Source organism: Loxodonta africana, chromosome 17 (genome assembly GCF_030014295.1).
Source record: "Loxodonta africana isolate mLoxAfr1 chromosome 17, mLoxAfr1.hap2, whole genome shotgun sequence".
In the NCBI taxonomy this organism is placed as follows: Eukaryota; Metazoa; Chordata; class Mammalia; order Proboscidea; family Elephantidae; genus Loxodonta; species Loxodonta africana.
This window is the reverse complement of record NC_087358.1, coordinates 6,177,588-6,203,120: the sequence shown is the minus strand read 5'-3', so window position 1 is coordinate 6,203,120 and position 25,533 is coordinate 6,177,588. Positions and strand designations below refer to the sequence as shown.

Sequence of the window (25,533 nt, the reverse complement as noted above, 5' to 3'; positions counted from 1 at the left end):
CTTTTATATTCTCTTTCAGTCTCTTACAGCTGAGGTTCTCAAAGCTTCTCATTCTTTCTCTCTCCCTCTCTCTCACACACACACCAGTTGCTGTCAAGTCATCGCTGACTTAGGGCAACACCATGTGTGTAAGAGAATTGTGCTCCACAATGTTTTCAAAGGTTGATCTTTCAGGGGTAGATCATCAGGTCTTCCTTCCAAGCCACCTTTAGGTGGGCCCGAACCTCCAACCTTTCAGTTAGCAGCCAAGTACATTAACTGTTTGCACTACCGATGGTCTCCACACACACACAACACTTACTCACTGATAGAAATCCCTCCCCAGGGACTCTCCTTGCTTGGCGCCTTCCCCTTGACTGACAAGGTGTAAAACACAGTGAGTTAACTGGCCTTTCAACTTGTCATTACACAGTTTTCTAGTTCCAAACAAATTTGGAATGATCAGGTCTAGACGTGTGGTAGGCTGGGGAGGCCTACTTCAAAGGGTAAAAAGTCACAACAGAAGCTGTGAGAGCTTTCAGAGGAGAGCCTTCCCTGGGGTTCCAGGGGAGGTCTTCCCTGGTCCTTCCCCCAACCCCACAGCTCTCAGAAGGCCCTGGTTTTCCTCCTCCATCACACTGCTCTAATTTCCCATTTCCATGTCTTTCTAGCCCATTCCTGAACTACTCAGCTGCCTGTATGTGTCTTCTAATTTTCCTATAATAAACATGCACTGCTTTTGTACCAAAAGGAAAAAGGTTAGTTCTTTTCGGAAAGTACCAAGGAATGGTCGGTCCCTAGGAGCTCCAAAAAACCATTTCCTTGTAAATCTAATTCAGCAAGAATTTTGGCATTTCCAAGTGATTTTTAAATTTTAAAAATAAATACGGCTTCGAGAGAGTTCACATTGACTTTTACAGATCGCTGCCCCTATTCGGGCAAACTTAACATGACCTCATGGGAAACACAGGAACTATTAGGTTTTTATAACTTCTCATGCGCTGCAGATCTCTGGGTCTGACAAGATTTTACATCACAGAACACACTCTCACAACCTTCTCATGAAGCACCATAAACACGAGGAGAACCACGCTGACCCGGCCCGCGGGGAGGCCGATTTCCTTCCCATCTCCTGGTTTTCCTTCAAGACCGAATGTGGCGCGTTTGTCTGTGCCGGCTGCCCCGCGCCTCCCAACAGGATATCTCCATCCGCTGCCTGCTTTTTGTTCGCTGCTCGTAACAGGAAAACTCGCTTTCCTGCTTTCTCAATACCAAATGGGTTAGTCCTGTGAGGGAAAACATCCCCTGAAAACCCACCCCAAGGCTACACAGGAGGCAGGAGAAACAAAAGCTGGTCCATTCTTTCCCCACATATTCCGTTGGCAGGCGGCCGAGGGCTGCGCCACTTCGGTGGTTTAATATCCTGCCTCTTCAGGGGAAAAGAGAGAAAGAATTGTGAAGTTGCCAGCACAGGGCTCCGGAATCTGCTCGGCTGTATTCAGATTTGCTGCACAACCATCACGACACCATCTTTCACAGAAAGAAAAACCAGCCGCTGGCAGACAAGTGACAGAACTGGGAAAAGGCCTACAGCTCACAGACAAGAGGTGACAAAAGCTGTCGACGGAGAAAGCGTTCCTCACACCAGAACTTCACAGATGGGCTCAGGAAACCAAAGCGAAGAGTCCAAGTGACGGCTGTGCAGTACGTCTAGGCAGGGTCACCAGGCACAAACAGGGAGAAACAAGTCAAAAAGCGCCCTGGAAGATGGGATACACTGCTCCTGTCAAGTAAGCCAGGAAGCACACATTGGTGATGACCCAACAGCCCCGACTCAAACTATGCAGACCCCTCCCCAGCCTAGAAGGCCCCGAGCAGGGCAGTACACACATTCCTACCACCAGCCGGGCTGGCCCTCATCTGGGTATGTGCACCCGAGATCCAAACACCTTCCTCTACACTCTAACTCCCTCAAGTCACAAGGCTCTATTTCCCCAAACCAGTTGCTGTGGCTTGGGGCGGCCCCGTGTGTGTCCGAGACCCCAACTCATGGCGGCCCCGTGTGTGTCCGAGCAGGGTTTTCAGTGGCTCATTTTTCAGAAGTAGATCACCAGGCCTTTCTTCTGAGGTGCCTCTGCGTGAACTCGAACTTCCTACCTTTCAGTTAGCAACCGTACAGGTTAACCGCTTACAATACCTAGGGACTCCTCCATCTCACTGAGGCGCCCTTTTCCTGGAGTGCTAAGATGCACACTCACTTCCCTCCCAACCCTGGCCACCCCTTGTTCCTGCTGCTCAAACCAACCACTTCTAAGAAAACATCTCCCCAACAATAATAAAACAACTCCCATAAACTGCAACTGGACTTTGCAAACTGGTTGTGGTTAAGGTCCATTTCTTCCCCAATTCACCGGGGACCAGTACTTTTATAGAATGCAAATAAATAAATTGTTAAACAATGAAATAAAAAACAAAGACATGGAAAATTAAACCCCCAAATTTTTATTAGATTCAACAAACTTAAAATTGCCCTGTCAACTTGCTAAAAGTTTCTATACACTCACTTTCAATTTCTAAACTTACATCATTGTAGGTCAGTTATAAATAGTTCACTGACCAACCCCCAGCCCTGGATGGCATTTAGAGCTGCACTGCCTTACACTGTAAAATGAAGGTGCAATACCTTCCTACCCCCACTTCCACGGCGCTTCTGAATTCTGACACCTTCCAGTAAGACCTGTGGATCTTCCCCCATTTGGGCAAACCCTCATTTATCCTCCTCCTTCACCATCATCTCCCTTCACCAGCTGGCTTTCTCCTGGCGCTCACAAACGTCTTGGTCAAGGCTGGAAATAAAGACTTGGGAGTCAGTCTCGAAATAGAGAGATGAGCTAAAATCTCTGAAAAGCTGAGGAAAAAGGATATCAGGTACTCATCTTTCTACTGGATGGTGGCAGTCAGGAAGCTGAAACAGCAAACAGTAAAAGCGAAAGACATAAAAAATAGTTACCACTATTACCACTGTCATCACATTGATTAATAACTAAGTAGTAATAACAGTCTTGGGATATCAAAGGACGATGGAGTTTCAAAGAGGAGAGATCAGTGGTCATATGAAGCAAAGAAATCCAAGAGGAGGGCAACTGAGAACACTTCTCCATCTATAATTTATCAACACACGCAGTGACTTAGCTTCTATTTGGAAATGCTAAAGAAGCTCACATCCAAAAATGAGCTGGGGCCCCTGCTACACAAAACACTCACAGCTATTTTCTCTCACCTAGGACAAGAAAGCCATAAAAACATGCATGAAAGGGAAGCAAAGTAAGTTGTCTAATTACATATTGTGTCCTTAAATAAGTGTTCGTGAGCCTACCATTTTTGAGGACTTCTTTAATTTTTCCCTGAAAGACGGAGGAGAGAAAAGGATGTTTCAGAAAATTGATCTAAAGTTAAACTGTTGGCCTCAGGGACATAGTGGTAGAGAAGGCAGCTGGTCTGAGCCCTTCACAGTTAAGCACACACTGATTATGACTGCGTATTTTGATGAAGACTAGATGGTTTTTCAAGCTGTCTGCTCTACCCTAAACACTCTCTAAAACACGAGGGGCCCTCCCAAGCTCACTGTCACCCCTTTCCCTGGTGGTGGTTCATAAAGGAGATGATCCTCTCATTGGTCTGCAGTGGTTTATCTGAAAGCAAGGGACTAGGTAAATTCTGTACTCCCTCCAGGCTGTGTAACGGGTGGGTGTCCTCAGATTTCTGCATCACCACCCTCCCAGTCACACACCACATACAACTGAAACCTAAGGTTATATTTAATGTCCCCAGCTACCCAGCCTCACCTAGCCACTGCACTCTAAGCTCACCTGGTATGGGGGCTGGGTGTTATTAATAAATATTTACTGAGTAAATAAATACCCTAATGTAATCAAGCTCAGATGCACATCGACTTTATCTCAAACTACTTCTTATATGGAGCCCTGGTGACTCAACGATTAAGAGCCTGGCTGTTAACTGAAAGGCTGGTGGTTGTAACCCACCTAGTGGCTCTGTGGGAGAAAGACCTGGCGATCTGCTTCCAAAAAGAGTTTAGCCTTGGAAACCCCATGGGGCAGTTCTACTCTGTCACATGGGATCTCGGTCAGTCAGAATGGACTCAACAGCAGTCAGCAACAACTTCTTATACGTAACGTCTTTCTCTACTTCAGGCCTTCCTCATTACCTCTTGCCTAAATTACGGCAAAGGCCTCGTAAATTATAGACAAACCCCAGCCTCTGCCTCCATCATGTCCCAGCCAATAAGCTCCATCAACACAGCCACCCTGTGCCACAGCAGAGGTCTGCTCTTGAAGCTTTTCAGCTCAAAAACCCCGTGACTCTTCAGTCAACACCCCAAGCCTGGCCCTTTTCCACCCTCTCCCTCCTTAAGTGGCCCTAATCTGTGCACCCTGACCCTCCCCAACTTCACCAGGCTCTGCTCACTGTTCCCTAAGCATAGCCCTTGACTAGCGCAGGTCCCTCAACCTGGAGCTCCCTCACCCCGCTTTCCTCTCTCAAGTCTGCCTTCAGCTCAGACTGCCACCTCCTTCACTGACCTGTCTCTAAATTGCTCAACTGGAGGAAATCTCCCTGAGGTCCCTGTAACGCTTTACTTATAGCTCTCTAATGACACAATCTTCTACTTAGATGTGCATAAATCTTATTTTGCAATCTTCTTTCCCTAGCATGTGGGATAGAATCTGCCTTACTCATCCTGGTTCCCAAAGCACCTGGCACAGTGCTTGGCTCACAGCAGAGATTCAACAAATGTGCTCAATTCATTTGCTGTGTGTGTGAGATTAAAAACTCATCTGTTCAAGACAGTGGTAAAGGTTGCACAATATGATGAAAATAACTGATATCAGTATATTTCATATATATATATGTAAACTGTTGAATTGGCAAATATTTTGTTATATTTTTACCACAATAAAAAAAAAACTATTCAAATACACGTGGGAAACTGTTTTCAAGCCTCTTTAATACACATGTACATGTTTATCTACTTACGCTTTAAAATAGATGGCCAGTTGTTTTTAAATATTTACTCATTTCTTTTCCCAGGGGATCATTAACGTGATCCACACATGTCCTTAGCGGCAGAAAGCCAAGAGAGAAAAAAAAAAAAAAACACAGATAAAAATCGAAACTAAACCAAGTATTAAACAGCAAAGATGTCACTTTGAGGACTAGGGTGTGCCTGACCCTCAAGCCATGGTGTTTTCAGTCTCCTCATATGCATACATATGGAAACACTGGTGGCATAGTGGTTAACAGCTATGTTTGCTAACCAAAATGTTGGCAGTTTGAATCCACCAGGCGCTCCTTGGAAATTCTGTGGGGTTGTTCTGCTCTGTCCTACAGGGTCACTATGAGTCAGAATCAACTCTATGGCAGCGGGTTTTCATATGCATGCAAAAGCTGGGCAATGAATAAGGAAGACCAAAGAAGAATTGATGCCTTTGAATTACAGTGTTCACGAAGAACACTGAATATACTATGGACTGCCAGAAGAACGAACAGGTCTGTCTTGGAAGAAGTACAGCCAGAATGCTCCGTAGAAGCAAGGATGGTGCGACTTCATCTCACATACCTCAGACAGGTTATCAGGAGGGATCAGTTCCTGGAGAAGGATATCATGCTTGGTAAAATAGAGGGTCACTGAAAAAGACCCTCCACGAGATGGACCGACACAGGGGCTACAACGATGGGCTCAAGCATAACAACAATCATGAGGATGGTGCAGGACCAGGCAGTGTTTCCTTCTGTTGTACAGAGGATTGTTGTACATAGTGTTGCTGTGAGTCAGAACCGACTCGGTGGCACCTAACCACAACAAACCAAGTGGATTCACCTTGACGTAAGAACTAGTATTAGTATTTTATGAATAGGGTGTTTCCTCATGCTCAAAAAGTGAGCTTTTCTAGAAAGAATGGTCAATACTTGTATCAATCATGTCATCGTTAGCCCAGATGCGATCGGCAGAGCACCATCTAGCTTCTTGCTTCCGAGAGCTCCCATGCTAAGTACTCAGTCTCTTGTACAATCACTAAACCCCAGGCAACAGGACCATGCAAATCTGTGTTCCACAGACCTTAAAGTTGCTGATGATTTTGCATAAAAAACTGAGTTTTTCTTTTCCTGCACAGGTCTCACAACCAATTCAGATTATTTTTAATCTGGAGCTTCAGAGAAACTGCTTTCATTATCAGTTCTGAAGAAAGCAGAGTTTTTACAGTTCTTGTACCGTAAACTATGGCACATAAAGAACTATGATAACATGTCTCTGCTTCCCAGAAAGCTGACTTCAATCTTTTCGCCACCTTCCCTGGAACTCTGTCTGCCCTGGTCATAAACTCCCTTCTTCCTCCCAACAGAAAGGGCAAACAGCCAAGGGCACGAGGCTCTGACAGAGGAAGGAAGCCCACACGAGAGCTCCCTGGGTCCCTTCTGTGCTCCTTCTTTTCCTCCCCTCAAGATTACATGCTTCTTGAAGGCAAGGTTTGTGTCTTAAACAAATGTTTAGCCTTCAGTGTTTGCTGAGTGAGTGAATGACCCCTGACAACTGGGGGTCTATTTTAAAGCGTGACAGCTTTAAAAAAAGATAATAACACTGCGTTTTCGTCTGCTAATATCATTGTTACGAGAAACACAAAAGTGTCTCAAGATGTGCTAAGATCCTCAACTAGAAGATAAACAACAGGAGACAGAATCCTCATAAGGCTTCAGCCCCTGGCCTGATGGTACGGAAAAGGCCACAGAGAAGCCAGGAGCAGAGAAGGCTGGGGTTCCATCCCACTTTTGCCCTCCCCCTCCCAAACGCCACTGCTGACAGAAAGGAGCTCCAGGCCTGCACCAGCCAGACTCCAAACCCAAGGATTTGGTCAGAATGCAGCAGCTTACATCAGCTGTGGGGTGGTCAGCGCCTCCCCCACTGCACAGGTGACACAGCCTGGGCAACAGAGTGAGACCACGAAGGAGTGATTGTCACAGCAGAACTCAAGGTTCTCACATTAAGTATAAAGCTCACAAGCAGATGCTGGCTTTCCCTGAGAAGGACCAGGGAGACCGTGTAGCTGGGTGTGTGTGAGGCTTACGTCCCTGAGTAGAGGATATTAGATGCCAAGGCTCCACACTCTAAGGACAGAGGTCAGCATTCTTCTTCATCATTTCTAACAAATGAAGCCAGGAAAAAAGTAATTTTGGTATTTTCAAATCCTGGGCACTACTCTGAAACCCCCTCTCTCAGATGGAGTTGCCCATGTCTACCAAAGGAGCCCATCCTCCACCGCCCCACCTGTGGGGCCAGCAGAAGCCCAAAATCTTCAACCCTCCTGCTCCCCAGCTTTGAAGCTCTAGACCACAATAGACAGCTTACCATGTGTTGTTGCTGTTGTTAGTTGTCATCACCTCATGGCCACCCCATGTGCACTCCATAGGGTTTTCAAGGCTGTGACCTTTCAGAAGCAGATCACCAGGCCTTACTCCCAAGGCATTCCTGGGTGGGTTTGAACCACCAACCTTTTGGCTAGTCGTCACCTACACATTCCACTATCAAACGTGACTGTCCCCAATTCAATGTCCCTAGTGGTGTAGTGGGTACAACGCTCAGCTACTAACCAAAAGGTCAGCAGTTCAAACCTACTAGCCACTCTCTGCAGGAGAAAGCTGTGGCAGTCTGCTTCCATAAAGATTTACAGCCTTGGAAACCCTATGGGGCAGTTCTACTCTGTCCTATACTGTCGCTACAAGTCAGAATCAACTCGACGGCACTGAGTTTTTTTTGGTCATCTACCACTGGCGATCCCTCATCTCTCCTGTCATCTCTTACACATTATGGAAATCTTAACACCAACATGCCTACTCAGTCTGCCCAATACGTTAACAATTCCAGGAGAAGCTAACACGGTGTCAGGAATCTCTGCCCCTCTGAGTTTTAAGTGATGAGCTAATAAACCAACCTATCCAAACCCACTGCCATCAAGTCAATTTCAACTCATGGCGGCCCCTTGTATTACATAGTAGAGCTGGTCCATAGGGTCTTCTTGGCTGTAATCTTAACAGAAGCAGATTGCCAGGCCTTTCTTCAGTGGTACTGTTGGATGGGTTCAAACTGCCAACCTTTAGGTTAGCAGCCAATGGTGAACTAATAAAGTACCTTTAAAAACTTGATACATTAATTGGTTTTTCACAAAGTCACCTCCAGAGAAGTCAGTAAAGCACACATTCTTGATTTCCCAAGGAAAAACATCACATAACAAGCAGTTACTTCTTATCTTCTAGGAGGAAAAAAAAAATCAATCATCACACAGGAGGACATAGGAGATTTTCTTAAAATAATAAAGTAAAGTAAAAATGATTAAATGAACATACCAAAAGCCTGGAAAATATCAAATTCCACAAAAGATAAAATAAACCCTGCTGGGAGGGAAGAAAAAAAAGCCTGGTAAGAAAAAGCTAACCTAAGAGATTAAGTATCCTGTAAATTCTATCTAGTGTAATAGTTTATAAATGAATCTAATATACTATAAATATTATGGCACCTCGGCTATCACCATAGGAACTCTGCTCTCCACCTAAGAAAGCAGTAACACTGTGTTAGGGTGACAGACAAAGTAAGTCCTCGAGACAATCGCGGACACGCAGCGCTTCCCATAATCATGTCATTCAAACCAGATTGCCATTTATAGCTGAATATTTATTTTCATCAAGGCAAAGCAGCCTGAAAGGTAAAATGACCTAGATTAACACAGTTTATTCAATCTTAAAGGATTAACACAGTTTATTCAGTCCTAAAGGGTCTTAGGTTAGTAGGACCAGGAAGGTCTTTTGAAGCCACATAATTATTTTAACCAAAGTACACATAAAACCATGATCTTCTACCTCCTAGATGACATTATTTGACTACTAAATTCTTCCTTCTTGAATATGTTATTACTGAGATCTTTTTTAGATTAATTTTTAATCCTTGTTTCTTATTTCCTTCTCCTTTTCCTCCAAATACCCCTAAACAGAATTGCAGAGGTCCTTCCTTGGCATACAGAAAAATAAATGTCTGCTTCACACAGGAGCTGGCCGAGAAGGACTCATGAAATAGCCTAGCAAAGAGATGCAAGCTGCAAATAGATGTTTCATGTTCTTCTGTTAGCTGGTTATCAAAGTCTGTAAAGGTATTTGTTGAAATACAAGAGTAAACAAAGTCAATTCAGTTATTTCCTGCGGCCAGTGGAAAATACACTGGCCTGAGAGCCAGTCAACGAGATTTTGTTCTTGGCTCTAATGCTGACTGCATGGCCACAGACAGTCATTCACCACCATGGACCTCATGTTTCTCGTCTGTGAAATCAGGAAGCTGGATCAGATCATCTCTAAAGACGCCTTTCACCTCCAAAACAGTATGACTTCATTTCCAGGTCATGCATTTCTATCAACCTAGAGAATTCATGGTACTTTCCAGAAAGGCGTTTTAATAATTCAAGTTAACCACTTAAATTTCCGAGAAACTAAATTTTTTTTAATTTGCTATATCTGAGAGTATCAAATCATATTTGATAAGCTTTTATTCAACTTAGCATGGTAAACAGCTTTCCTTATGACATTTTTATATGTACATAACAGAATATGTATTTCTGCTAAGACAAAATATGTGAAAACAGAGCAAATGAAATTCAAACCAAGTACATAAGAGTTTTAGAATGAATATAAGGGGTCAGTGGAGTTCCTGGGTATTTCGTGGCGATCTGCCTATCTCTCTGTGTGTTTTTGATCCATTTTCAGGCTAACACTCAATCAGTGAGGGGTGTCTCTCACACATGCATTGGCCCAGCCTGCCTCCCAATGCTGACAGGACCAAGCACTATCTTAATTGCATTCATCCCTGCCAACTTCAAAGAAAGGGGCCTAGGGAGATCCAAATAACCATTTGGTGATATGGAGCTCTGATCAGATAGTAAGTCTCCTTGCTATCAATCAAGTGAAAAGAAAGAGCAGATTAAAGAGAAAGTGAAAGAGATGTAGAAGAAACAACACCCCGTCTAAGCCTTCTTGATGGTCCACAAAGCTTGCCGTTCATCTGGAAAAGGTCTTCCAGCAGTTGGTATTATTTGTGGTTTTGTTTTCTAAATAAGAAATTTATTTTGACCAAATGGCATTTATGAAGATATTTTAAACTATCAGGTTCTATTCACACAAAATGTATCTTTATCATAAAGTAAATGTTCTCAATGTAAATGGCACCTAAAATGAGAAAGAACGAGGTTCCTGTAAATAGCATGTCTACATAAAGCGGAAACCCCGGTGGCGTAGTGGTTAAGTGCGATGGCTGCTTACCAAAAGGGTGAGCAGTTCAAATCCACCAGGTGCTCCTTGGAAACTCTATGGGGCAGTTCTACTCAATGGCAACAGGTTTGGTTTGGCTTTTGGTTTTATATAAAGCACTCATAAAATCTTCCTGTGCTTTAAAACTAGGTTGTAAGTATAACAGAAAAACCTGTAACTAGTAGTTAAAAGCAGGTTTCTTAAATTTATGACACCTAGAATATATCATTATACACAAGCTTACTTTGGGGTAAACGAATTACTAAATAACACAAGAGTTAGGCCCTGGTGATTCAGTGGCAGAATTCTCGCCTTCCATTCCGGAGACCTGGGTTTGACTCCCAGTGAGCGCACCATATGCAAGGCCACCACCTGTCTGTCGGCAGAGGCTTGCGTGTTGCTGCGCTGCTGAATAGGCTTCAGAGGAGCGTCCAGACAAAGAGAGACAAGGAACAAAGGCCTGGTGATCTACTTCCCAAAGTCAGCCAAGATAACCCTGTGGATCCCAACAGTCTGATTCACAACCAATCGTGGGGATGGCGCAAGACTAGGCAGCATCATGTTCAGTTGTACCTGGGGTCACCGTAAGTCAGGGGCCGACTCATAACGACAACGATAACAACAAAAGAGTTAGACCAGTGTATTCTTTTACACACCAAAATTCAACAGAGTTAGTGAAAACAGAAGTCCATAAAAATTAATCATACTTTGTATAAAATGTTTGGCTCCTTGCAAATATTATTCAAAGATCACACAGATTTCCTGACAATCTAACCAGCTTTTTCTAAACTAGCAAACACAGGGCCAGTCCCAAAATGATACATTCTTATGTGTGGGAATATCACTGAATTTATACCAGAGATGGCAGTGAGGAACTGATGATATCACAGAAGTTGTGCGTCAGGAAAATTAACATGGCAGCGGGAAGCGGGCTGGTGCAGGAGACAGAAATTACTTTATTTCAGGACAGACACTGTGAGAACCTGCGTCGCTGCATAAGACAGAAATTATTTCAGGACAGACACTGTGAGAACCTGCATCGAGGCAGGAGAGAGAAATTACTTTATTTCAGGACAGACACTGTGAGAACCTGCATCGAGGCAGGAGAGAGAAATTACTCTATTTCAGGACAGACACTGTGAGAACCCGCATCGAGGCAGGAGAGAGAAATTACTTTATTTCAGGACAGACACTGTGAGAACCTGCATCGAGGCAGGAGAAAGAAATTACTTTATTTCAGGACAGACACTGTGAGAACCTGCATTGCTGCAGTAGAGAGAAATTATTTTATTTCAGGACAGACACTGTGAGAACCTGCATTGCTGCAGTAGAGAGAAATTATGTTATTTCAACAGACACTGTGAGAACATGCGTCGCTGCAGGAGAGAGAAATTATTTTATTTCAACAGACCCTGTGAGAACCTGCGTCACTGCAGGGGAAAGAAATTACTTTATTTCAGGACAGACACTGTGAGAACCTGCATCGCTGCAGGAGAGAGAAATTACTTTATTTCAAGACAGACACTGTGAGAACCTGCATCGAGGCAGGAGAGAGAAATTACTTTATTTCAGGACAGACACTGTGAGAACCTGCATCGAGGCAGGAGAGAGAAATTACCTTATTTCAGGACAGACACTGTGAGAACCTGCATCGAGGCAGGAGAGAGAAATTACTTTATTTCAGGACAGACACTGTGAGAACCTGCATCGAGGCAGGAGAGAGAAATTACTTTATTTCAGGACAGACACTGTGAGAACCTGCATCGAGGCAGGAGAGAGAAATTACCTTATTTCAGGACAGACACTGTGAGAACCTGCATCGAGGCAGGAGAGAGAAATTACTTTATTTCAGGACAGACACTGTGAGAACCTGCATCGAGGCAGGAGAGAGAAATTACTTTATTTCAGGACAGACACTGTGAGAATCTGCATCGAGGCAGGAGAGAGAAATTACCTTATTTCAGGACAGACACTGTGAGAACCTGCATCGAGGCAGGAGAGAGAAATTACTTTATTTCAGGACAGACACTGTGAGAACCTGCATTGCTGCAGCAGAGAGAAATTATTTTATTTCAGGACAGACACTGTGAGAACCTGCATCGAGGCAGGGCAGATAAATTACTTTATTTCAGGACAGACACTGTGAGAACCTGCATCGCTGCAGGAGAGAGAAATTACTTTATTTCAGGACAGACACTGTGGGAACCTGCATCGAGGCAGGAGAGAGAAATTACCTTATTTCAGGACAGACACTGTGAGAACCTGCAATGAGGCAGGAGAGAGAAATTACTTTATTTCAGGACAGACACTGTGAGAACCTGCAATGAGGCAGGAGAGAGAAATTACTTTATTTCAGGACAGACACTGTGAGAACCTGCATTGCTGCAGGAGAGAGAAATTATTTTATTTCAACAGACACTGCGAGAACACGCGTCGCTGCAGGAGAGAGAAATTATTTTATTTCAGGGCGGACACTGTGAGAACCCGCATCGAGGCAGGGCACCAAGGAAGGAAAACAGCATGAAAAACGAGACAGGTCAGATGCAGAGTCTTCAGGATTCACTCGTTTATCCAAAAAATATATACTCAGCCCCTGCTATGTGCCAGGCACTGGATAAACAGTGGTGAAAAAACAGGACAGAGAATTTATAAAAGAAAAAAAAAATTCATTGGAGAATACGCAATTTTGCAACAAGAGTAATAACTAAAAAGTACGTGTTTGGTAACATGGACATATAAACATGTAGAGGAAGGCATATATGAACAACTATGGGCAGAGCATGTTATGTCTGCTACATAGATTTCCAAGCCTAAAATCAAGGACCCAGGGAGCACAGTTATGGATACTTCTTAGACAAAACCAAACACCTCAGGAGAGCAGTCGACTGGATTTGAGGGCTTAGGACAATAGTCTCGGAGGCAACTCATTCAACTGGCATAATACAGTCTGTAAAGACAATATTCTACATCCTAGTTTGGCGAGTAGTGTCTGGGGTCTTAAAAGCTTGCAAGCGGCCATCTAAAATACTACTGTTGGTCTCCACTTGTCTGGAGCTGAGGAGAAAGAAGGAAACCAAATACTCAAAGGAGAAGCTACTTACACCCAACAGTCTCCATGAACAACGACATCACCTACTTTGAGGCCAGAAAAACTAGATAGTGCCTGGCTACCACTACCAACCATCCTGACCAGGGTCCTAATGGATGGTCCTGGACAGAAAAACACAGCACAAAACTCGAATTCCTAAAACAAAAAAGGCCAGGCCTACCGGGCCGGTAGAGACTTGACGAACCTCTGAGGCTATCACCCAGAGGTAACTCTTTAAACCTGGAACTCAAGTTTAAACTTAAGAGCTAGTGGCTCAGAGGTCACCCCTCAGCCAAATGACAAACTGGCCCATAAAATAAATAATGTCACCCGTAAGTAGTCTGCTCCTCAAAATAATCATCTAGATGAAACCAAATGGTAAACATCTACCTCAGACCAAAGAAGAGTAAGTAAGGGAGAACAGGGAAGCTAGATTAATGGGAACAGAACCACCAAAATGGAAATAAGAACGCTGATGTATTGTAAAGAACGTAACCAAAATGTCACTGAACAATATGTACAGAAATTGGTCAATGAGAACCTAATTTCCTGTGTAAACTTTCACCAAAAACACAATAAAATATTAGGGGAAAAAAACAGACCAGAGAGGGAGACAGGCATTAAACGAATACACAAATAAACATATAAATTGAGCTAAGTAGTACAAAGGAAAAGAACAGGAGGGGCCTGTTTCAGTCTGGAGGGGGGCTGGCCTGGCAGATGCGGGGGAGGCAGGGGGATACAGATCATCCCAGGCAGAGGTAAGAGCTTCTGCCAAGGTCCTGGGGTATATGTAAAACAGCTCACCAAACATGACGGAGCTAAAAAAACTGGCCAGAGGGCAACAGCTGGGTGGTGTGTGATAAAGAGAGCACCTTACAACTAAAGGGAAAGGGTTTTCACTCCCAGGACAACAGGAAGTGCTGGTGTCTTAAGGATTACAAACTGAACCCTGAAGGATGGTGTAAGAATGGAAGCAAAGGACTACAATTAGCCAATAAAGAGCAAAAAAAACATTGTTCAGCCTAACTAATAATTTTTAAAAAATCATTAACTAAAAAACAAGACACCATTTTTGTCTTTGAGGAATTGCCTCTTAATGTCTTTTCCCATTTTGCTACTGGAACGTTTACCTTTTTTAATTGATTGGTAAGAAAACTTAACATATTAAGAAAAATTAACACTTTGACTAAGAGAGAAATAAAACCAGATGCCAGTCAAGTCCACTGAGACTCATGGCGACCCTGGGTGTATCAGAGTAGAACTGTGCTCCAGAGGGTTTTCTATGGCTGATTTTTCAGAAGCAGATTGCCAGGCCTTTCTTCTGAGGAGCCTCTGGGTGGACTCGAACTTCCAGCCGTTTGGTTAGCAGCCAAGCGCATTAGCCGTCTACACCACTGGGACTCCTAAGATAAATACTGATGGAGGGTTGATACGGTTTCTACGCTTCCTGTTTGACTTCTAAATTGATAGTATTTGTGACCTACAAGTTTTAGTGTTTCCTCTGCTGACGCAGGGGTTAAGGGCCCAGCTGCTAACCAAAAGGTCACCAGTTCAAATCCACCAGCTGCTCCCTGAAAGCTCTGTGGGGCAGTTCTACTCTGTCCTACTGGGTCACTGTGAATCTGAATCGACTCTAAGGCAACAGATTTGGGTTCTTGTGGGAAGACAATAGGCAAAGTGGTTAGGAGCGTAGGATCTGACGTCACTGTCCAGGTTTAAGACCCAGCGCCTCCACTTACAGCTGTGCGACCTCAAGGTGACTTCACCTCCCATATGTAAAGCCCTCACAGAGATACCTGGTGGCGCAACGGTTAAGCACTTGGCTGCTAACTGAAAGGTTGGTGGTTTGAACCCGCTCAATAGCTCCACAGTAGAAAGGCCTGCCTGGCAATCTGCTTCTGTAAAGATTACAGCCTAGGAAACCCTATGGGGCAGTTCTACTCTGTCACATGGGGTCACTGTGAGTCTGAACTGACTTGACAGCACCCAATAACAACACAGATCCTAGGACATAATAAGTGCTCAATAAATATTTGTCAAGATAATCCATCTTTTCCTTTATTAACATAATAAGAGCTTTACATTTGTTAAGCATTTACTATTAAGTACTTTGGAAACCCTGGTGGTGAAGTGGTTAAGAGCTACAGCTGGTAACCAAAAGGTAAGCAGTTCGAATCCACCGGGCACTCCTTGGAAACCCTATGAGGCAGTTCTACTCTGTCCTATAGGATCACTATGAGTTGCAAACAACTGGACAGCAATGGCTTTGTTTTGTTTTGTTTTTTCTATTAAGTACTTTACATGTAGGGAGCCCTGGTGGTGCAATAGTTAAAAGCCTGACTGCTAACCAAAAGCTCTGTGGTTTGAACCTACCACCAGTTCCGCGGGGGAAAAGATCTGGCAATCTGCTCCCCTAAAGATTACAGCCTAGGAAACCATATGGGGCAGTTTTAGTCTGTCCTATACGGTTGCTATGAGTCAAAATCCATTCAACAGCACTCAACAACAACAAAGTTTTACATGTATTATCTCATTTAATCTTTATAGAAAACCTCTAAGATATCATCTAAAAATCCCAATTCTCAGATGAACAAGCTGAGGCTTCGGTGATGGCCTAAACCAATCAGTGTCCTGTGCTCTAAGTCCTCAGCTAATAAGCAAAAAAGCCAAGGCTCAACTCCAAAGCCCAGGCCAAACCGGTTTCTTCCTCCACTTTCACACTTTAAAAATTCCTCTCCACATCAATAAAGAACGATGATGAATCCATGAAACATCTCATAACATGGAGGAATCTGGAAGGCATTATGCCGAGTGAACTTCGTCAGACACAAAAGGAGAAATATTGTATAAGGCCAGCATTATAAGAACTCGAGAAATAGTTTAAACACAGAAAAAAATACTTCCATGGTTGTAAGGGTGGGGAGGGAGGGAGAGAGAGGGGTACTCACTAATTAGATAGTAGACAAGAACTATTTTAGGTGAAGGGAAAGACAACACACGACACAGGAGAGGTCAGCACAACTGGACTAAACCAAAAGCAACGAAGTTGCCTGAATAAACCAAATGCTTCAAAGGCCAGCGTAGCAGGGACAGGGGTTTGGAGACCATGGTTTCAGGGGACATCTGGGTCAACTGGCATAATAAAATCTACTAAGAAAACATTCTGCATCCCATTTCGGAGAGTGGCATCTGGGGTCTTAAAGGATAGCATGCTGCCATATAAGATGCACCAATTGGTCTAAACACACCTGGACCAAAGGAGAATGAAGAACACCAAAGACACAAGGTAATTATGAGCCCAAGAGACAGAAAGGGCCACATAAATCAGAGACTACACCAGCCTGGGACCAGAAGAACTAGATGGTGCCCGGCTATAACCGATGACTGCCCTGACAGGGAACACAACAGAGAACCCCTGAGGGAGCAGGAGAGCAGTGGGATGCAGACCTCAAATTCTCGTAAAAAGACCAGACTTAATGGTCTGACTGAGACTAGAAGGACCCTGGAGGTCCTGGTCCCCAGACCTTCTGTTAGCCCAAGACAGGAACCACTCCCAAAGCCAACTCTTCAGACAGGAATTGGACTAGACTATAAGATAGAAAATGATACTGGTGAGGAGTAAACTCCTTGGATCAAGCAGACACATGAGACTATGTGGGTAGCTCCTGTCTGGAGGGGAGATGAGAAGGCAGAGGGGGACAGAAGCCGGCTGAATGGACACAGGAAATACAGGGTAGAGAGAAGGAGTGTGCTGTCTCATTAGGGGGAGAGCAACTAGAAGTATATAAAAATAATAAATTTTTGTATGAGAGACTGTCTCGATTTGTAAACTTTCACTTAAATAACAATAAAAATTTAAAAAAAAAATCCCTCTCCACCTTTACATTATTCACCCATGTTTTCTGTGGTTTCTTTATTTATTTATTTTACACATACTCTTAAAGTTAGCTTTATACTTTATTCCACCATGTGATATGAGGTTGGCCTATAACTTTTTTTTTTTTTTTTTTTTTGCAACACTGTTTACTGAATGGTGCACCCACCATTTTTGACTGCTACTCACAAAAGGAGACCCTAAATGCTTAGACACACAGAGAGGCCTGTTTCCGGGCTTTCTTTGCTATGCCATAGACCTTGCTTTCTGTTCTTGGGCTTACACGACAAACGGTCACATTATTTACTCCTGGGATTACCCTCAGAAGACCTCGCTAAGAAGCATATGTTCACGGGCTGGTGTGAACCTCTTTCCTAAAATAAGTTTCAAAAAGACAAGAAAAAAAAAATCTATTTTATGATTTCAGCCAATCATTGAAGCTCTCCCAAATTTAGCAACTGTATTTCTCAAAACTCTCTCCCTTCCTCCTAAAACTTGCCCCTTTTTGCCCAAACTCCCCTGTTCTTTCTTGGCCTACCAGGGCCTACTAAACATTTGTTCAACTTCTTAATTCTTTTCCTGGGTGGTGGGGAGAGGGAGGAGTCTCACATTTCTTTGCATCTTCCAGGTCCAGTCTGATTCTTCATAAACCCCTTCCCAAGTACACCAGTTCTCCGTTATGACTTCCTCTATTCTCCGAAGCACACATGTGACAACTCTTTATATGTGCTCTTTTGTACACACAGACATCTTTTTGTAAACTGCTGGCCTGTCTGCCTGTTTAGATCATACATTCTTCAAGGGCAAGGGCCTGATCTAATAATACAACATCATACTCTCAGCACCCATCAGAAAGTTCTAGAGCAGAGCAGACCCTCAATAAATGTGAATAAAGATTTCACAATTCCTTCCCTCCCTTTTCAAATTCAAAGCATTACTAATACACTCCTCTCTCCTAACATTCAAATGAACTAGAAACTAAAGAAATAGAACCTGTTGTTGATTATCTAGTTGGAGATGGGACTCCACCCTGCTTCCTGTATTTTGGGACATTTCTGTTTGTTAAGGCTCTAGGAGGGTGGACAAAGACAGTGAGGTGAGGCTCAGGCCAGTTCAGTTGTCAGATTACTAACATATCTGATTTAAAATTACAGCCAAAATGAGGTTTTACGTTACCCGAGGATTTCAAAGAACACCACACTTGGGTCTCACATTACCTCAGATAATACCGGAATCTTGAGTAGACTGAGCTGGGAGGGTGAGGGAGGCCACAAGCTCATACTCTGGGAGATAGTCATCCTACCTTCTGTCCATCCCCCTCCAACAACACAAAGGAAAATTTAGTGATGACTTGGTTCTCCTTCATTTCATATTGCTGCTTTCAAAGAGGTTATCGCTGGCAGGGCCTTGACATTCAATGAGAGATTGAAGCTGAGCATATTTAGATTAGATCAGCAAGGAAGCCAGGTAGTCAGATGACTTCTACATTAATACCCAAGTGCAATATAGCTGACAAAGCCGTGCAAGGGATATGTCAAAATATTTAACAATATTTCCACACATCTTTCGGAGAAAGGGTATTTTTAGGCCTTGCGTGGTACACTCCTTTAGATCCAGGACAGTATGACAGCTGTCTTTAATACATTTGAAAGACCTGAGGTAAAATTCCCACAGGGGCTACAAAAGCAATCACCACTGATTTCTGCTCAGGGAATTATTTCCAGCTTTTCTTCCGAGCATATATTTTGAAGGTGCTGACCTTCCCGACTATTCTAAATCAAGTAATTATGAAAGTGGGAGGATTATAACCAAAAATCATAAGTTTTTATTCCCACAGTTAGAAATATTACTAGTAGTACCTTCATTACTCTTAATAGAAGTGGTCTAGCCTGTTGGTGGGGAACCAAAACCAGAACCAAACCCACGGAGGCACTTAGAAATAATCTAGTGCAGCCCCTCACTCAACCGAAGAGGAAACCTGAGGTTCAGAGAAGTGACAGCCAAGGTGACTTAATTAGCTGGTGGCATATGTGAGACCCAAGTGTGGTAGTCTATGAAATCCTCAGGTAACATAAAACCTCATTTTGGCTGTAAATTTAAATCAGATATATAAGTAAACTTTACATGTATTACTCAATCCTCACAACAACCCTGTAAGGTAAATCAGATTATTATCTGTACTTTACAAATGAGGAAACTGAGGCACGGCAAGGTTAAGTTCCACGTCTAAGGATGCTGTGTAAAAAGCTGTGCTAGGAACGCAACCCTGGCGGTCTGACTCCACAGCCCATGCTCTGAACTGCTAAACCTCTAGGATTAAAGTCCAGGACGCCTAGCCCCATGCTGGGTTTCTCTCTATCATGAATAATTCTAAGGTTTATGAAAGAACTAAGCACATTTGAAAAGCCCCACAAATCTTGTTTGGATCCTGATGAAAACAAGCCAACAATCGAAGATCTATTTTTAATAATTTAGGAAATGTGAATAGTGTATCAATGAATTATTGTTAATTATATATTGTAGTTATATAACAAAATATCCCTTTTTTTTTGGCAATACATATTAGGTATATCAACAGTGAAAAGACCTGAGGCCTGGGACTCTCAATCCTAAAAAAAAAAAGAAGAAAAAAAAAGCGATAGATGAAGCATGTTTGGCAAAATCTTGATAATTATTGAATCTGGGTGATGGAATATAAGGGTTCATTATACTATTCTTTTTTTTGTGTGTATGTTTATTTTCAAGTTTCTCAAATAAAATTATTTCTAAGGCCCACAAACCTCTGTTTATGAATAAAAATATCTATGAAGCAATAAAAAAACATGTGAGCACGTGCCATTTTTATATTTCAAAGCCTGTTTAACAGCAGTCTTATTACCCACTGAACTATCTAATTTCATTATGTTACTGATCTTACTACCATAGGCTCATCCATACTCGAAGCTTGCGAAGAGCTAGTTAAATCCATACACCATTAGTTTTTTGTTTTTTAGCCCAACAACAGAAATACTTTTATTAGCCAGCTAGTTAAAGTATTTACTGAGTGTTTACTATGTTGAAGGCATTGAACTAGTGCTGACCCAAGTTATCAAAGACAAAGCAGAATGCTACTTCCATCCAAGCAAAGACAGAGAGACCACGGGATTCTGGACCCTGGCGTCAGTTCTTCTCTGAGTCCTGTAAGGATCGGGATTTCCCTCTTAAGTCCTCACAGAGCAAAGGCAGACCAGAACCTATATGACAGGCAACGTGCAGTGATTCCTGGCAAGCACTAGGAAGCACCAAGAGAAGCAGAAGCAGCAGAGTACCTGACAGGAGGTGACGGGGGTGAGGCTTATGGGTAAGTTTTAGTATCTGTAAGCTACAGACCCCAGTTCCTCCTTCTGCAACGCAGAACCATGGCCATGCAATTCCCACTTCACATTCAGCCTGCCAAGCAGGCCCACTGGCCTTACGGCATTTTGTATTTGTTTAAGCACGGGTTTCATCACACCAATGACCACATACAGACAAGAATAAGCAGTTGAGGCACCAGCCAGGTATCTGGCTCTTCATACTTCAGGCTATCATAGATGCCACAGTGATTTTATAAGAGTATCCCGGGTAAACAGATATGCTGTTAAAGTGTCATGAGGTGGCACAGTACAAGTACGTCACAGGCAGGAATGGACACTAGGTCACTATCAGCAGGCCATCTCTGACAGGAAGGACAGATATTCAAGGATGATGGCACATCAGTAATTAGCAGTCTGTGTTGACACTTCTGTGCTCAATCTAATGGCTTAATTAACTAGTACCTGTCTTCAGTTAGGATCTGTCAAGCACTTTGGAAATCATGACGATGTTTTATTTACTCTTCTTTTGTTTCAACTCCCTTACAAGGACAGCAGCCCCCAGTTAAAAGAACCAAATTTGGCATGACAACAGAAATGACACCAGAGATGTTGCGGGCTGTATCCTTAACCAAAAGTTAGAAAGACACAGGAAGTTGTGCTAATGCCAAGACAACAGAAGTTGGCATTCAGTTCTGGAAGTGACCGCCAGGCTTTAGTCTGTTCCCGCCTTCCTCTTCCCTTTCACATCAACTGGTCAACCTTGATGTAATGAAAAAATAAAATCCCCATTTATTATCAATCAAATCAAAGGCTAGACTAGCACAGTTTGAGGAATCTGGAGTGAGCTGGTAGGGCTGACAATCTAGAGAAAACCCAAACTGAGCAGATTGGATATGGAAATTACGAAGCTTCTCTTCATTCATGCAGCCTCCACGCTCGTTCATGCAATCCTGCCACTGAAAAGGTACCTCAGCCCATGTGTTAAGGGGCCACCGGGTACCCACACAATCCCTCGCCCACAGAGCCACGAAGCCCAGACAATCAATTCCAAGGCCCATCTTCTTTCACCGTTCCAACAAACAAAACACCACAAGTCACCCACCCACAAACAAGCCCCTTTCAAGAAAACAAATGCCTGCAACACGGCAAGGAGCTGCTACAAGTATCCTGCTGCCCTGGGGAGCACGCTGTGCAAACCCCGCTCAGAAGTCGCAGCCCCGCTGGCGCGCCATGCAAGCGAGGCCAGTGCACCACGGTTCCAAACATGCAGCCCTGGCTGGGGAAAGTTGACTTAAAACTTTGTCTTCCTCACGCCCAGAGGTCTGCTCTCTTCAAGACTTTCTGTCGCGGCCAGGTTAACCAGGGGGATGCTGGCTTCACATCCCCAAACTTGGTAGCAATTTGCACCAACGCTGAAATTACCAAAGGTTCCTTCCTATCAGGCCCCCGACACCACTTCCCAGATGAGGCCAAATCGCAGGTGGGGCGACGCCGAGCCCTCCCTCCCGGAGTCGGACCCCCCAGAGAGCCCACTGGGCGTTCTCCCACCCTGGGCTCGCCGGCTGCACGAAGAAGCCCCCGCCCCTAATTCCCCGGCACCCTCCGAGGCCACAGGTGCCGGGCCCCTCCCGCGTACGAGAGCGCAGGCTGCGGAGGTCAGGTGAAGGAAGAGGGACCTGCCGGCGGCCAGGTGCGAGGTGAGCTGGCGGAGGCTGGCGATCTCACTCCCGGGACACGGGCCAGGCGCAGGGAAGGCATGCCCGCACGCAGGGCGGGGGTCTGGGAGTCGCTGCCCCCACGGGGCCTCCCGTCTCTCCCGTACGCGCCCCCCGCCCCCGGCCCACCTGCCAGCCGGCCAGCCCAGGAGCCCGCGCGAAGGGGGCGCGCGAGGAAGGAAGGGGACGCGCCGGGCCGCCCTCCCGCCGGGCCGCGGGCCACCTGCGCCGCCTCCCGCCCTCCGCCACTCACTCACCAGGAGCACCGAGCCGCGCACCACCTCCGACACGCTCTGCCGCAGCTCGGCCGCCGTGCCCGGCTTGCTCAGCGCCCGGGTGAACTTCCGAGTCTCCGCCGAGGCGGGGAGCAGCGGCGGTAGCGACATCCTGGCCGCCGCCGCCGCCTCCCCCAGCTCCCGCGGCCCGGCTCGGTCGCGCGGCCGCCAGGTGCACCCTCCGCAGCCGGCCAGCTCCGCCGGCCGATGCCGGCCCCGCCGCCCCCGGCTCTTCCGCCGCTCGCGGGGTCCCGGCGGCGCAGCCCGGGCTGCGCCCTCCGCGCCGCTGTCACGCCCTGCGGCTCCCCGGTCGGCGCCCGCCGGCCCCCACGCTCGGAGCCGCTCCCCGGCTCGCTCCAGGCGACTGTGCGTGTGGCGGCGCCGGGGCCCCCATGCCACCGGCCTCCCTCCGCGGCCGCTCGCCGGGCCGCCTTCTCGGGGCGGGGTGTCCGGCGCGGCGGGGCGGGGCGGGGCGCGGCGGCCGGGCAGAGGCGGGGCGGCGGCCGGGCGGGCAGGGCGGCCTGCTGCCGCCGCTCGGGAGAGGGCTGGCGGGACCCGGCGGGGAAGCTGGGGCTCGGCCGCTCGGGACCGACGTCTCTCCGAAGCTCCCAGGCGGGACCGCTCGCGCCGCCGGGAGGGCGCACAGCCCCGGCGCCGAAGGGGCTGGGGACCCCGAGATGCTCGGCGGGACCCCGGCTCGGGGGCACACTGAGTCCCCGGGAGCCAGGCGGGCCTCTGCGAGGACAGAGGTCTCAGGAGGGTGGCGTTTGTGCTGCACCCGAAGCTCCGGGCGCCTGGGAAGCCGCCGCCGTGCGGGGACGGGCTGGGCGCCCCTTCCCGGGACGGAGCGCGGCGCGTCGCACGCACCCCGGTCGTTTTCTCGGCCTCAACCCGCACCTCCTCCCCCAGAGGCTTCGGGCTGACGGAGGGGCGGGCGTTTGCAGCGACAGAGCGTCGCCGGGAAGGCTCGCCGGGGCAGGCGGCTTTGGGAGTCTCGGACCCCGGCCCGCGAGGCTGAGCGGCTGCGTCACCGCGGGCGTCGTGTCCGCGGGCGTGAGCGCAACTTCTCAGCCTCGCTTCCCTCGTCGGTCCCTTGAGGAGCCTCGTCGTGAAACGGCTCTGAAGGGCACGCGTGTCCGGGAAGCGCTGGGCAGCGTCTGGCCCGCAACGGGCTCACGGCGCCGGCTGAGCGGCGGGAAAGCCCCACGAGGCTGGTGGCCGCCGCCACTTCTCAGGAGCGCCTTCCTTACACAGCCTCGGCCATCGTCCCCACCCTAAGGGCCCCCACCACCATCCCCGCCATGGCTTTCTCTTTTTTCCTCTTTTCTGAGGAAACTCTGAGCAACCTGACGCCGACAGAGCACAGGGACCAGCGATTTGGCTGGCCTGGCCAGGGCTGTGGCGCATGCGCAGTGGTTTCGGTTCCGGCCACTTCCCGGGGCGGGAGCCCCGCCTTAAGGGTGGTTCCGCTGATTGGCCGGGATGCTCAGGCCACGCCCGCCGCCGGCTGACTGACAGCGCCTTACCTGCCCGGTCGGCCGCCGACGCGCGCGCAGTGATTTCGTGAACGGAGTTTTAGTGGGAATCCCAGGCGCCGTGCAGCTTAAGTACCTTGAGGCGCAGTAGCCGCTGTCGCCATCGTGGAGGAGGCAGCTTTTTGCGTCCCACCCCACCAGAAAGCCAGACGCTGGCCTTAAGTGTAATCTTAAAGCGAGAAGAAAAATAACGATTCTCCTAGTCCAAGAAAGCAAAACACCACGTTGAGAACTTAATGGGCAGATCTGATACCTAACACAACTGGAGGTTAGTGTTTTCCTAGGTGGTTGGGACTGCAGGATGTGGCGCTGAGTGAGCCTGACAGATTGGAAGATAAATAAATCAAGTAGTGTGTGAGAATAAAAACAATTACACACTAGCCCATTTCCTCCTCCGTGAAATGGAATGGCCCAGACGATTTCCCAGGCCTCTAACTGTGGGGCTGGGTGACCCCAGTAGGGTAGGGTGGGTGCAGGCCAGCCTGACTCTGCCTTGTGCGTTTGGATGACCTTCCACAGCCCACGTTTATACCTTCGCTCTATGCTGGTGTGTGTCAGGTTCTTTTCTGGACTGTTAGATACTAAGCTGAGGTTTATAAATGAAGGCTCCCTTTAAGTTTCAGACTCCTTAAGTAAGAAGTTCCAGACGAAACAAACCTTTCCCCTGCTCAGTTACCTTAGTTCTCTAGACCATATCTATTTTCAAAGAAGGCAAAAAAGTTTATTTTTTTCTTTTAATTAAAAACAAAAGCAAAAATGGCACCCAGAGTGGTGAAGGTTTATTTTCCTTTTTCGTTCTTTCCTTTTTATTTTCTTATTATTTTAACAGCTATATCAAAAAAGGAAAGGAAAGAGCATATACCTGGAAAGTGAAAAGTTCCCTTTACCATCTACTAATGTCATCCATGTCTCTACCACACCTAAATTGTGTAATTGCTTGCTGAATCATTACATTCTAGAATTGGCAGGTTTTCACTTAGGAAGCAAGGCGTGAAGCACAATGTGTTGACAGTCGTCACTGTCAATGTCTAACCAAGCAGAAGTCCTGACAGTCAGAAAACAAGACACTGAAATATGAACAAAATCCAGAGGATAAGTTAACCCAGCAAGCCATAGGTAGGCCTCCTCTTCCTGGTGAAGTGTTGCTGATAGCAAATGGCACATGTCTCGTTGTTTGAGAGGAAACTTGGTCTTTACCAAAGACTATTTTAAAAATCCCCACCAGAGTAGCCCGGAATTGTGAGCTCTCACACGTTTTTGGAAGGACAAGAATCTGCACTAGGTAAGGGTATTTCTTGGGATGAGGCTGACCTCTGGGTGGGCCAGAATAAATGGTGTTTAAAGTATGGTAGAACATGTAAGGTGTGGTA

General features: G+C 46.2%; 1 protein-coding gene across 5 annotated transcripts in view; it reads right to left on the bottom strand.

The window, feature by feature from the left end:
- The window catches only part of DOCK9 (dedicator of cytokinesis 9), a 345,105-nt gene extending 322,364 nt beyond the window's left edge, over nucleotides 1–22,741 (bottom strand). For all 5 annotated transcript variants that reach the window (XM_064269962.1, XM_064269966.1, XM_064269965.1 and 2 more), the window contains exon 1: nucleotides 22,611–22,741. In XM_064269962.1, the coding sequence (XP_064126032.1) occupies nucleotides 22,611–22,739 (129 nt within the window). In that variant the 5' untranslated portion in view covers nucleotides 22,740–22,741. The remainder of the gene's footprint in view (nucleotides 1–22,610) is intronic.
- Between the last annotated feature and the right edge of the window lie 2,792 nt (nucleotides 22,742–25,533).